The sequence below is a fragment of the Peromyscus californicus genome, unplaced genomic scaffold (assembly GCF_007827085.1).
Source record: "Peromyscus californicus insignis strain IS unplaced genomic scaffold, ASM782708v3 Scaffold_10__1_contigs__length_136768540, whole genome shotgun sequence".
Taxonomy (NCBI): domain Eukaryota; kingdom Metazoa; phylum Chordata; class Mammalia; order Rodentia; family Cricetidae; genus Peromyscus; species Peromyscus californicus.
Window position 1 is genome coordinate 79,878,895 of NW_026294391.1, and position 13,783 is coordinate 79,892,677.

Sequence of the window (13,783 nt, forward strand, 5' to 3'; positions counted from 1 at the left end):
TGTAGACAGCAGGGAAAGGGGAAACTTTGCAGCTGTCCTATGTAGCATGGAAGAGAAGACAGAAATGTAATCTTTTTTGCACACTCCATCAGCTTTCCCTTTAAAGACTTTGTAAACAAATTTGCTATCCTATATAAAGACAGTTGAGCACAATTGAATAGTTTGTTGCTTGCCAAACTGTAGATGTAACAGTCTTATTAAATAAGAAAGACAGAGCCAAATGCAGAGTTAAAAGCCCAAGAGGTCAGAGCAGTAGCTAAGAGCTGATACTAAAAACTCTTTCTTACCCTTCACTGCCACTGCTGTCCTTCCCCTCAGAAAGAGGCCTACTTCCTGTGTAACTGTCTTTTTATTGACTTTCAGTTCTGCCTTCTCACTGGTTGTAAACCCAATCACATGACCTCCTCATCACTGCCTGTCCATACAGACCTCTAGGTCTCTATGGTTGGTATTGAAATTAAAGACGTGTGTCTCCATGCTGGCTGTATCCTTGAACACACAGAGATCTGCCTGTCATGTGATTGGGATTAAAGGTGTGCGCCACTACCACCAGGCTTCTGCTATGGCTTGCTATTAGCTCTGACCCCCAGGCAACTTTATTTATTAACATAAAAATAAAATCACATTTCACCATAAATATCACCATACCAAACTAAGTAAAGTTTACCTACATTTAAAAGATTATCCTCTTTCTTACTGTTTATGATTCCTACATTTCTTCTTCATGATTTCCAAGGCTATCAGTTTATAAACTACTGAAAGAGATTGGAACTATATGCTTTAGTCTGGATTTTTGTTTCCATGTTGAAAGAGTAGAAAATTATAAAGACTAATATAGAAAAGCCATAGAAGTACCACCTAGAAGGACCAGATGCTACCTTGGGACCTCTGCTAGACTGCTTGATGAGCTGGTAAATGAATACCATTGAGTCTGCCTCTAGGAATCTATCTTATGGAAATTTTGTGATAAGTTAAAAAATTAACAATATTAAGTTTCTGTGTCAGCTTATGAGTTAACAAATGTTATGCATTTAAAATATCCTAAGACATTCTACAATTATAAACATCTGGGTCAAATTATTTTTTACATTAACTGGGATAGCAAAATTAAAGAGTATTTCTAAATATTGCACATATTAGACTGTGGAAAGTATATACCCATATTTATTTATGATGATGAACATCCCTCTTTTGTAAAAGGATAAATTTATAGTGAGATGAGATTTCATGTAGAAACTAACATATTGAAGGAAATATAAGAACATTTTTTGGTATTTTATAAAAGCTAATTAGTATCTTGTTGGTAGCATATCTCTAACAATAATACAAATATCTTTATCATAAGCATCATTATCTTCTTACAGACAGTGATTTATAATGTTTCATTTTTATTCTTTCCATTAATAATGCCAATTTAAGTACTACAATTAATTTAACCCAGTGGATTGTAAGTCTCAGATCCAGTGTAACTTTTCTACTGTGTATGAGATTTCATATTTGACTGTATTATTTACTATGAACCTGGGAACCTTAAGGCAACTGCTGCTAACTCAATTCTTCTATTCATGACTCCTACATTTGTACCTTTGTAATATTTTCCAAGATTATCAGTTCATAAACTGTTCAAATAGATTGGAGATTTTATATGCTTTAGCCTGGATTTTTATTTCTATGTTGAAAGAGTAGACCATTACAAAGACTAATATAGCAAAGCCCCAGAGCTACCATCTAGAATGAACAGATGCCACTTTGGGACCTCTACTAGGACTACTGGATGAATGAGTAAAAGAACTCTTGTATTAGAATATAAAATAACTCTTCAGTCTTATTCAAATGATTTTAAGCGATTACAGCTTTGTTATAATGTATTTTTAAAAGTTTATGTGCATTAGAAACATATGGACTTAAATTAGTTTAAGTGGCATTCTGAGATCACTGTGAAAGACAGTTTTTAACATATGAATGCTTTAATACCTTCTGTTCTGGACATTTGCTGTCTCATCACTATTGTTTGAATTCTCTATCTGAGCCTCTGTTATTGATCCCTAAGGCATTAAAACAAACAAAAGCAAAACAAAACAAAACAGGTGCCAAAGACAAAAATAGACATTAGTTTTGAAAACCTGCCTAGTTTGGGAACTATTTTAAACTTGCTAAACTACTTTGATTCTCAAAACTGGAGTTCTTACTGATGGAATGCTTACTGATGGAATGCTTGTTTTCTAACCTCAGGGTTTTAAACAAGTTACATACATAACACAAGTAAAATTGAATACAATTCCAAAGGAAACTTGAGCTATAGATATTGAGGCTATCTAATTTTAATTTCAAAAATTTTGTTCATTTGAAAATCAAATCAGATTAGATTTTAATGAAAAATGATAGCCAAAGCAGTGGTTCTGAACCTTCCTAACTCTGTGACCCTTTAATACAGTTCCTCATGTTGTGGTGACCCAGAACCATAAAATTATTTATTTGCTATTTCATAACTGTAATTTTGCCACTATTATGAATTGTAATGTAAATATCTGATATGCAGCATATCTGATATGCGACCCCCAAGCGAGTCATTACTCACACAGGTTGAGAACCACTGAGCTAGCATGTGAAGTGACACTAATGAGCATTATGTACACCTGTGTTAGCCAGCATCCCATTAGTTTATAAATAAAATAATAATCATACATCCATCTTACAGCAGTTTAGTCTTTATGTTCCTGTTTAATTAGTTTTCTGTAGCAGAGTTTAAGGCCTGTTGAAGTTAGGAAGATTTTCTTGACTACTTCTTTGATTTTTTAAAATTTTCTGAATGTGATTGCAGAGGTAATTTTGATATAATTTAAATTCTCTTTATTGACATCAGAAATAGCTATTGAACTGTCATTTCTTTCTTTATGCAGTTGTCTTAAGCTGAGAGCTTAAATTAGAATAAATTGAAATGTTGGCTATTGCATAAGAAAGACAGTGTATTTGCAGAAAGATCCTTTGAGGAACGTTTATGATGGTTTTTAAAGAAACATACTAAAAGTCATTTTTCTTTCCCAGTGATTGTGTTTTGGCAACATTGCAAAGAACTTGACACCTGTCACAGAATCATAATTTTCAAGGGAATTATTTTCTACTCTCATTATATTGTGTCTATCCTTACATTGATCATTCTACTAAATCTTAAAATGTTTAATATATGTTCTGTAGTTAATTTATTTTGTGTGTTACTTGTTTGCTGAGGTAACAGAATCTGTATATGTTATACCATTAATGCAAAGGGAATCTATCGTTTTACAACGTATTTTTGCATCCTTTAAAATATTGCTCAAGTTTCAAAGATACTGATATCTTTTCTTAGAAAAAATATACTGATTGAGTATTGCTTTTTCACTATTAAAGGAAATACCTTATGTGTCAGATCTTCAGCCAACATTAAATGAATTAAAATAATAAAAATCATCTCAAAATAAAGTTTATGTTTGCAGAAGAAAATAACAGCTTGATGATCACAGCTGTATAATTTAGTGATGAAAGTTAGCAGCATGAGTTTGAGCACAAGATAGCCACTTGATTGAAAAAATAAGTTAGCTTTGTTTGTCTAACATGATTTAGTGGTCCCATTGCCTATAGCCTTGTATTTATCATGGAAGAGGTAAACCAACAGTACTTGAGCACAACTGCTGGAGCATTTCTATGCAGATGGAAGTTGGGGACTTCACTTCATGCTTCATTTTCTTAGCAGACAGCCACAGGCTTTGACACTAGTGCCTTAGAAGGGTGAATAGGTACGAATGCTTCTCCTTGATGCTGCACTCCTTGTTTGAATCCTTCCAACCATTGGAAAAAATAATAAATAATATTGCTGCAAGAAAATGTTTTCAAATGGTAACTAAGACAAAACTCACATCTTTGAGGATATGTAATTATGTGTGTACAAATGGTGGTACTGTTGTACAACTTACAAATGCTTCAAACCTGTTCTTCAAAGCAATCTCAGTGGGGAAATTTTCTGTTGCAACCTGTTTAGCAGCTTAAGTTACCTTAGGTGCTTTAAAGCAATTCACTGAATTAAATAAATGTCTAAATATTAGAATGTTTTAGGAGAGAAGGCATGTCTTCCTCTTTCATCAATTAGTCCAAATTAGTGAGATTTTACTATATATTTAATTCCAGTGCTGCTGCAGTTACCTGTAAAGGAGTAATTTATGTTACACATTAGGGAAGAAGCAGCAATTGATTTTTAGTTCTATTTGGCTTATCTTTTCTGCTTAAGTGCTGATATTTAATTTGTAGGGAAACCTCTAAACAGGTCTATATTTTTATGTTTATCCTCTTCCCTGAGCTAATGAAATAAACACATTTATTGATTTCAGAATCACCTTTATTAATGTAGTTAACATGCCTTACTAGTGTTATTTCGTGTATTTGAATTGGAACCATTATTGTTCATGAATCAACATTTTTCTTTCAGGTCAAAGGAATACAGATGCTGTAGAAGAAAATAAGAGTGGACCTCCAAAGAAGAAAGTGAAGGAATTAAGAATTTTGGATCCCAAAACAGCCCAGAATCTGTGTATGTAATATGTTTTGCATAGGTGTGGTGGTGATGGCTTATTCAGTGTAAACAACCATACAACTTCTTTGACCAGATTCACTGCTAGAAAAAAGATCCAATATAAACCTCCTACTGGGTTGCCTCATCTAGCCTTCATACAAAGCGAGGTGCCTAGTCTTATTGCAACTTGATATGGCATGTTTGGTAGATATCCCTGGGAGGCCTGCCCCTTTCTGAAGAGAAAGGAAGGAGAAGTGGATCTAGGGGAGAAGGGAGTTGCTTGGGCAGGACTGGCAGGAGATGAGAGAAGGGAAACTGTGGTCAGGATGTAATATATGAGAGAAGAATAAAATGAAAGTAAGGAATGAAAGGAAGGAAGGTAGGGAGAGAAGGAAGAGAGAAAGGAAGGAAGGAGGGATGGGCAGAAGGAAGGAAGGAAGGAAGGAAGGAAAAGAAGAAAGAAAAAGAAAGAAAGAAAGAAAGAAAGAAAGAAAGAAAGAAAGAAAGAAAGAAAGAAAGAAAGAAAGAAAGAAAGAAAGAAAGAAAGAAAGATTGATTGATCCTATATAAAAATAATCCAGGTTGCCTTTTGCCACTTAACCAAAATGAAAAAAATAAAAATTGAACATTTTTTAACCTACAGAAACTTACGATTTTTAGAGCTTTGGAAAGTATTGCTAATAAAACTTTCATAGTGAACATTATGAAACCTAATTAAGTTGGTATTGAAAAATATTGTTAAGTATCGATGATTATTTTTCTCACTAGTTCTAGGATTCATATTTTTTAGAAATATTCTCTAGTCACTGTAGACAAGTAATTTTATTGCTATTCCTTTAAAATAATTCTAATGTGATCTGGTTAAGTTGTTAGCCACTGCAATTTACAACAGGTTGCTGATCCTTGAGGCCTTTAAGCACTGAAACATTAAATGTGGTATTAGTAATGTAGCTGAATAGTTAAATTCATGTCCATTTAAGCAAGTCTCTAAGTTTTACTTTGACATACTTTCTTCTGCATTGGATTTAGAATATTTTCTTTTATCACTACAGAAGGGTGTTTAGATGCTGAGGTTACTAAAGCACACTGTGTGAGAAATTTTTAACACATCCTGCATTTCTAATTGCACAAAGAATACTGTGGGAGTTATTTGAGAATGAGATTCAAAGTAAACAACTAATCATTCTGGCATCAGGCAACTAATAGCTATTAAGAATTTTTACATTGCTGCAATGATAGTATTTTTTTCACAAAGTTGTTTAGTAATTTTTTCCAGTATGCAGTGTGATCTTATTTTCTGGTTAATATATATCCATGAGATTTATTTCAGTTTTTGAGTCCTCATTCAGTCCCTATGTCTAGGTAACCATTTGCCTAGATAGCAAATATTAATTTTTATTTTGCTACCAGTGCAGTCATGCAGAGCTTTCCATAAAAGTTCATTGATATGTGAGTTCAGGTTCTACCTCTATGAGCATACCTATAATCATTTTAAAAGTGGATTTAAATGGAGACTGGAATGGAAGTTTAAAAGTACTGTCTGTGTAATCATAAGATATTCTAGGTAAAATGAGTTGAAATTTTCCAACATGACATAAAATATATCCAATGATGTAAAGGTTGACAGGGAAATGATTCAGTATATGAAGAAACTAGTAGTTCACTGCCTGAGTGTCAGCAGGAATGCAGAGTACATTGGTGAGTCAGGTACTTAAGCTCTTTTTTGGCAAAGTTCAGTAGTATCCTACCATATTTGTGTGGGATCCATTCCAAAACTCTCAGTGGATGACTGAAAGCACATGTAGTACTTAACTCCTGGCTATCTGTCTGTCTGTATGTCTATCTACCTACCTACCTACCTACCTACCTACCTACCTACCTACCTAGTCTGTCTGTCTCTCTGTCTATCTATCTATCTATCTATCTATCTATCTATCTATCTATCTATCTATCTATCTATCTATCATCTATCTACCTACCTACCTATCTAGTCTGTCTCTCTGTCTATGTATGTATGTATGTATGTATGTATGTATGTATGTATGTATGTATGTATATCTATCTATCTATCTATGAATATATGAATGTATGTATGTATATGCCTGTACTAAAGTTTGTTTTATAAATTAGTCAGAGTTAGACCTTAACAATTATAATAAATCATGTGATTATAACAATATTCCAGAAAGAAAAGTCCCTGAATATGGTATGTTCTCTTTTCCCTCAGAATATCTCATTGTACCTGTATCACTATACTTAGAATGATATGAAATGATATGTTTAAAAAAAGCACCTGACAACTTCTCCTTGGTGTATTCAAGTGGGCTTCTTAAGTACTCCCATGCTTTGGGCTCATAGTTAAGAATCATACATGCCTTTAATCCCAGCATTCGGGAAGCAGAGCCAGCCAGATCTCTGTGAGTTCAAGGCCAGCCTGGTCTACAGAGCGAGATCCAGGACAGGCACCAAAACTACACAGAGAAACCCTGTCTAGAACGACAACAAAAAAAGAATCATACAGATTGTTTCAAAGCCAATCTGATAACTCTAAATGCTACTGTTTTTGTCAACTTTTAGTCATTGTCAAAAAATGCTAGAGTAGGTCAAATAAAATGAGAAAATGTTTATTTTAGCTCATTGTTTTATAGGTTTCGTCCATGGCTACTCCCTTTTATCTCTTTTGGCCTCAAAGCAAAACAACAAAATACTATGGTGGGTCAAAGCTGCTCAACTCATAGTGGTCAAAAAGCAGAGATCCAGAGAGGAAGAGTTCGGGGCATTCAGATCATATCCCCACTGAAGTGAATGAATTCTTTGATTGCCGCTTCATCTTCTAATAGTATATTTAGCCATGTATTCAAAGTATCAATAGTGCATTCATCTTGAAGTAATCAATGGATTAGTCAAAACTCTTGTGGACTAATCACTTCTCTGAAGCTCTATGTCTGAAATTTCCATTGGAGAACAAGCAGGTGGCACTAGAAATTTTTTGGAGAAGCCTGTTGTTTTTTAGCCTTAACAGCCATGAGATGATTAGGGAGCAAGTAGCATGCATTTCTCAGATGTACTGTTGGATGAGATGTAGGAGCCAGAGTGAGATGGCATGCAATTTCATGGTTCTACTCAAAATAGCACAATGTAAATGTCACTAAATAATTCCTTTTTTAACTGCCTAATGAATAATATTAGACTAAGTTTGAGAAAAATGGAGTGATGTTTGCCATATTGTCATTCCTTAGAAATTCTATGTTGGATATATCTTAAACTTTGACATTAAAATCTAGATTGACTCAAAAGAGCTATTTAAATCAATCTTTTTTTTTTTTTAATTTTAAGTTTGGTGGGTCGTTTTTTATCAGCTTAATATAAAATGCCTGAGCATAGTGTCACGAGAGATCTAAGTAGGAATTTTATTTTGTACATATGTATACTTGAGCTGCAAATTCTGCAGGTTATTTTGCCTATATGAACAGAATAGTCCATCGATTATAAACAACCTATAATTCTGAAAATTAGTAAATTAGTTATATATATATATATATATATATATATATATTTGGATTTTGATACTTTTCTGTTTCTAATAAAATCCAATTTTATTTTAGCTATCTTCCTGGGATCTTATCGCTTACCATATGAGGAAATAAAGAACATTATTTTGGAGGTTAATGAAGAGTTGCTCAGCGAGGCCCTAATTCAGGTATATTGAATATCTTTCGTTTTAAAATCATTTCATAGAAATTTTAGATGCATCTCTTCTCAATGCTTTTATGAAAAAGTAATTTCTTTCTTTGGATAATAGAACCTGTAGTATCTATATCTGTTTATTACTCAGATGACTCAGCCTTTATGATCCAGGTTCTAGTTCTTTCTGCCATGCCTTAGCTACTGTGCTTTTAATTTTACACATGTGTTTGTAGATATGTCATTCTCTGCACATCACAAAATTGCATATATTTCATCATAATAATTAGTCCATGAAATAGTTTTTTATTACCATATTATGGATGAAAAAGTGATCTAAAGATTACATTTCTGTGGATCTGTCTCAGGATTCATAGGTAAATGTGGTAGACTCTTCTCTTGTTGGGTACTTAACCTGTGCTGGATACTGTTTCAAGAGCTGGGTATTTATTATCTCATTGAAGCTTAAAACATCTCATGATGTAAGTATTAGTGAGAGTGTACTCCCTTTAACAAAAGAGAATCTGAATTTTTGGCTATTCAATCTTGAAGTATCAAAACTATGCTTCAAAATAATGTCTAAAGGGGCTGCAAATGCAGCTCAGTTCACAGTGTGCTTATATGCCCTACATGCTGCCCGGAGCTCCATTCCTAGCACTGTGTAAACCCATAGTTGCTCATTCCTGTAACTTCAGCATGTAGGAGGAGACATAATTCAGCATGTAGACCAGACTCAAGCAATTTAAAGAAAGGCAAAGATGCATTGTACATACTATAAAATTACTGACAATTCGTATTTTCTATATGTATACTTTGAAACATAGTTTCATATAGGGGGTATGCATAAATGAGATTTTTTTCTATCTTTTATTCTCTAATGTACTTAAATCCTGACTTTAAAAATAAAAAGATTTATAAAAACTATACTGGCAAGGGAAATCAACAACTTGATGCTTCATATTTAGAATATTTTTTTCATGTAGAAGAAAAGTTATAATGTAATTAACAAAAGTAGTGCTACATTTATTGACTCTCCAAACTATGACCCTATCTTACTACAATTTCATTACATAGGAAAGATTAAAAAGCTTTTATTACTGATGTGTCACAAGTTTACCTACCTTGCTTTGTCATATTTTAAAACAAAATGTCATAATCAAAGAAAAGAAGAATAACTAAGTCATATTTAGTTTTGTGCCTTGTATATTTCAATTATTATGCAAACAGTCTTAGGACAGTTCAGGTCAGTGCAGGTGCCTCTGAAGGCCAGAGGCATCAGACTCCCCCAGGAGTTGGGGTTACAAACAGTTATAAACTACACTAAGTTTGTTCTGAGAGTCGAACTCAAATCCTTTCTGAGAAAAGCACACTCTCTCAACCACTGACCCATCTCCCCAGCCTCAATCTTCTGTGTTTTCTATTTGATAAGACTGTTGAAAAGCCAACTTGTTCATTGTGCACTAGAGAAACTTGTTTCATTGCCTATTACCAGGGTTAATTCAAATTGATTCTCTTTATTTTTACATAACAACAAATAACACGTATTTAAAATGTATGATTGAATAAGACATGAATATAAGATACCTGGAATTTTATGGTTAATATTAGTTTTACCTGGATGTGTCATGTGTTTGAAGATATTCTTATAAGGAACTGTGCTCCTCTGGTGAAATTATTATACTCTTACTGTTCCCCCAAATGATTGCTTTCCTCATGCAGAAGAGACTTGCATCACTAAGACCTCTTTCTCACTCCCAAACTAGATATGTTTGCTTCAATGATGCAAAAGTAACATCAATTTGCCATTCATATGAGGTGTTTACCATTTATGTCTAATTACCATGTAACACATCGATAATGCACAGCATTAAATATGTATCATCAGATTAACTTTGTTGTAAGTTCTATTTGATTACAGTGCTAAACTCCATCCATGCATAATCACAGTTTGTTGCTCATGAACATGTTTTTTTTCCTCATAGCAACAAAACAACAAAAAACAATTACGGATACATCATTTTGTAGGAACTTGAATTAACACTGGTTTTACATCTCCTAGAATGGGTCAATAAACTCTTTCTTGCTAGACAGCTAAAGGACTGTACTTATTTGACAGGATAAATGGCCTACTAAAAAAACCCAGACAAACCAAAAAAACTACTTTTATTTAGTCAACATGATAAAGTTAAAATGTTAAAGTTATTAACAAGATCCAATCCCCCATATTTCCATAAGTCTCATATATTTCCATATATCAAGACTTAAACTAGACATTGAATTCACTGTGTGGTAGAAACTAAAATGTTTTACAATGCTTGCTATAACATATAGAGACACTGAAGCATATACCATATTTTAAGATTGTTGGGTGTATTTATGAGTAATTTGTGATAGGTTTACATGATTCGTAGCATCACTATTCCAGCATTGAAAATCTAGTTTAGTGTAATTTAACTTGATCATTTGAGAGAAGAAAAAAAGAAAACACACATACAAGACTAGAGTTTAATAGGCCATGTGTCATTAAAATAATGTGTATATATTAAACAAAGGTACAGAACTGTCAAATGAAACTAGTGTTAAAAATTTTTAAATTTTTAGAGAAAAAATAAAGCATGCTTTATTTGAGATCAATAGTGGTTGTGAATAATTCTTAAATGCTTGAAAAATATATTGATAGTGAAATTATGTTTATATTTGCCAGGCATATGTCAAATAAGTAGGATTTACATTGAAGGTGCAAAAATTTTCAGAGTTGTTAGTTTAGTGCAATTGGAAAGGATTTGGCAGGTTTTAAACATGGAAGTGTAAAATAGTTCAACTTTCTTTTAATGTAGTTCTAATTTATATTTTGCATTTCATTTAATTAAAAATGTAGACAACAAATGAAAATAGTAATAACAGTACTTATAACTGATGGTAATAGAAGTAATAAATGTTTTCTTTTCATATTACAGTCGTGGCAGATATCAAACAAACATTATTTAAACTCATTACTACTTCAGAATTAAAGTACTTATTAGGTATGCCACTAGATCTTCCTTTTTAATGCAATAATCAAGAAACACATCTATTATTATACACAACTTGCTTTGGTAAATATGTTGACAACTATTTCAACATATTTGGTTTCATTTATAATGATATGTATTTGATTTTATTTTGAAAACTGATCTCCAAATAAAAGAAGTCCATGGGACAACCAACAAGGCCAGAAACTGATAGCTGTGCTCCCAGGGGTGCTTGGTTAAGGTAGTTTCCTGGAACAAATTCATGTTGAACTAGACTTTGAAGTGTTAATAGGATTCAGTAAGGGTTTATTGAGAGTGAATAGTGGGCAAATACTTGAGGAATATGCAAGATAATATCTTTTATTATTCATATATTTTTTTATTAACAAAGGATAGTGATGAGCAAGCATATGGACGATGATTAGTGAATTGGTTGGGGTACTATTATAGAAACAGAGATCCCGGTCTAATGACTGGTCGTCTGTCTCTACCCCTCCTTTTTCTATTTATATCTCTGTATTTCTCAGATATGTTTTATGTGGAGTTTTAGTTGCCCAAGTGCAAGAAGTTTAATGTCATTTATATGCTACAGGCCTCACTGTTCCTTACCTCACATTTTGACTTATTCATGGATCCTGTGTACATTAAACTTTTTGACTGCTGGTAGACAAGTTGAATGTCAAACTATTGAATTTAGGCAGCATTCAGTTTTATGTTTAGGAAAATTAGTGCAGCTATAGTATATATTAAGTGGTTTACTGTTAATAGACTTAACAGGGAAATACAAAGTACTTTTTTAAAAATACAAAATAAATAAAGCCCTGAACTATACAGACTTCACTTGGGTAGCAGGTAGATAACTTAGTTTTAAAATATATATTCATTGAAAAGTAAAAGTTTTGTTAAAAAAATGGTTCTACCAATGGAAAAAAGAAAGCATCTTCAAAAAATGGTGCTGGCATGACTGGATGTCAACATGTAAAAGAGTGCAAATAGATCCATATATGTCACCATGCACAAAACTTAAGTCCAAGTGGATCAAAGACCTCAACATAAATTAAGTTACTCTGAACCTGATAGAAGAGAAAGTAGGAAGTAGTCTTGAACACATTGCATCGGAGATCACTTCCTAAAAATAACACCAGTAGCACAGACACTGAGAGAAACAATCAATGTTACCTTTTTAAACTGAGAAGCTTTTGTAGAGCAAAGGACACAGTCAACAAGACAAAGTGACAGCCTACAGAATGGGAAAAGATCTTTACCAACCCCACATCTGACAGAGGGCTGATATCCAGAATATATAAAGAACTCAAGAAATTAGACATCAAAATACCCAACAGTCCAATTAAGAAATGGGCTATAGGACTAAACAGAGAATTCTCAACAGAGGAAGCTCAAATGGCTGAAAGACATTTAAGGAATTGCTCAACATCCCTAATCATCAGGGAAGTGCAAATCAAAACAACGCTGAGATACCACCTTACACCCGTCAGAATGACTAAGATCAAAACCACTGGAGACAGCTCATGCTGGAGAGGATGTGGAGCAAGGGGAACTCTCCTCCACTGTTGGTGGGAATGCAAGCTTGTACAGCCACTTTGGAAATCAATATGGCACTTTCTTAGAAAATTGGGAATCAGTCTCCCCCAAGACCCAACTATACCACTGTTGGGCATATACCCAAGGAATGCTCAATCATACCACAAGGGCACATGCTCAGCTATATTCATATCAGCATTGTTTGTAGTAGCCAGAACCTGGAAACAACCTAGATGCCCTTCACTGAAGAATGGATAAATAAAATGTGGTACATAAACACAATGGAGTACTACTCAGCAGAGAAAAACAATGACATTATGAGGTTTGCAGGCAAATGGATCCATCTAGAAAAAATCATCTTGAGTGAGGTAACCCAGACTCAGAAAGACAAACGTGCTATGTACTCACTCATAGGTGGATACTAGATGTAAAGCAAAGGATGACTAGACTGCTACTCACAACTCCAGGGAGGCTACCTAGTAAAAAGGACCCTAAGAAAGAAACACTTATCGCCCAACGACAGAGAAATGCATGAGATCTATATGAACAAACTGGACGTGAAGGGGGGTAATGAAGAGCAAGAGTCAAGGGAAAGAGAGCTTTGGGGAGCGGGAGATCCAAGCTGGATCAAGAACAGAGAGGGAGGACAAGGAAAGAGAAACCATGATAAATGAAGACCCCATGGGAATAGGAAGAAGCAAAGCACTAGAGAGGTCCCCAGAAATCCACAAAGATACCTCCACAATAGACTACTGGCCTACTCTGGTGATCTGGTGGCTGAACACCCTAACTGTTGTGATAGTCATCCAGTGACTGACGGAAGCGGATGCAGAGATCCACGGCCAGGCCCCAGCTGGAGCTCCAGGAGTCCAATTGGCGAGAGAGAGAGAGGAGGGATTATATGAGCAAGAAATATTGAGACCATGATTGGAAAAAGCACAGGGACAAATAGCCAAACTAGTGAAAACACATGAACTATGAACCAATAGGTGAGGAGCCCCCA

At 34.1% G+C, this 13,783-nt stretch overlaps 1 protein-coding gene across 3 annotated transcripts in view; it reads left to right on the forward strand.

The window, feature by feature from the left end:
• The window catches only part of Diaph2 (diaphanous related formin 2), a 765,516-nt gene that overhangs the window by 328,276 nt on the left and 423,457 nt on the right, over window positions 1-13,783 (forward strand). For all 3 annotated transcript variants that reach the window (XM_052735290.1, XM_052735298.1, XM_052735306.1), the window contains 2 exons: window positions 4,460-4,561; window positions 8,149-8,243. In XM_052735290.1, the coding sequence (XP_052591250.1) occupies window positions 4,460-4,561; window positions 8,149-8,243 (197 nt within the window). The remainder of the gene's footprint in view (window positions 1-4,459; window positions 4,562-8,148; window positions 8,244-13,783) is intronic.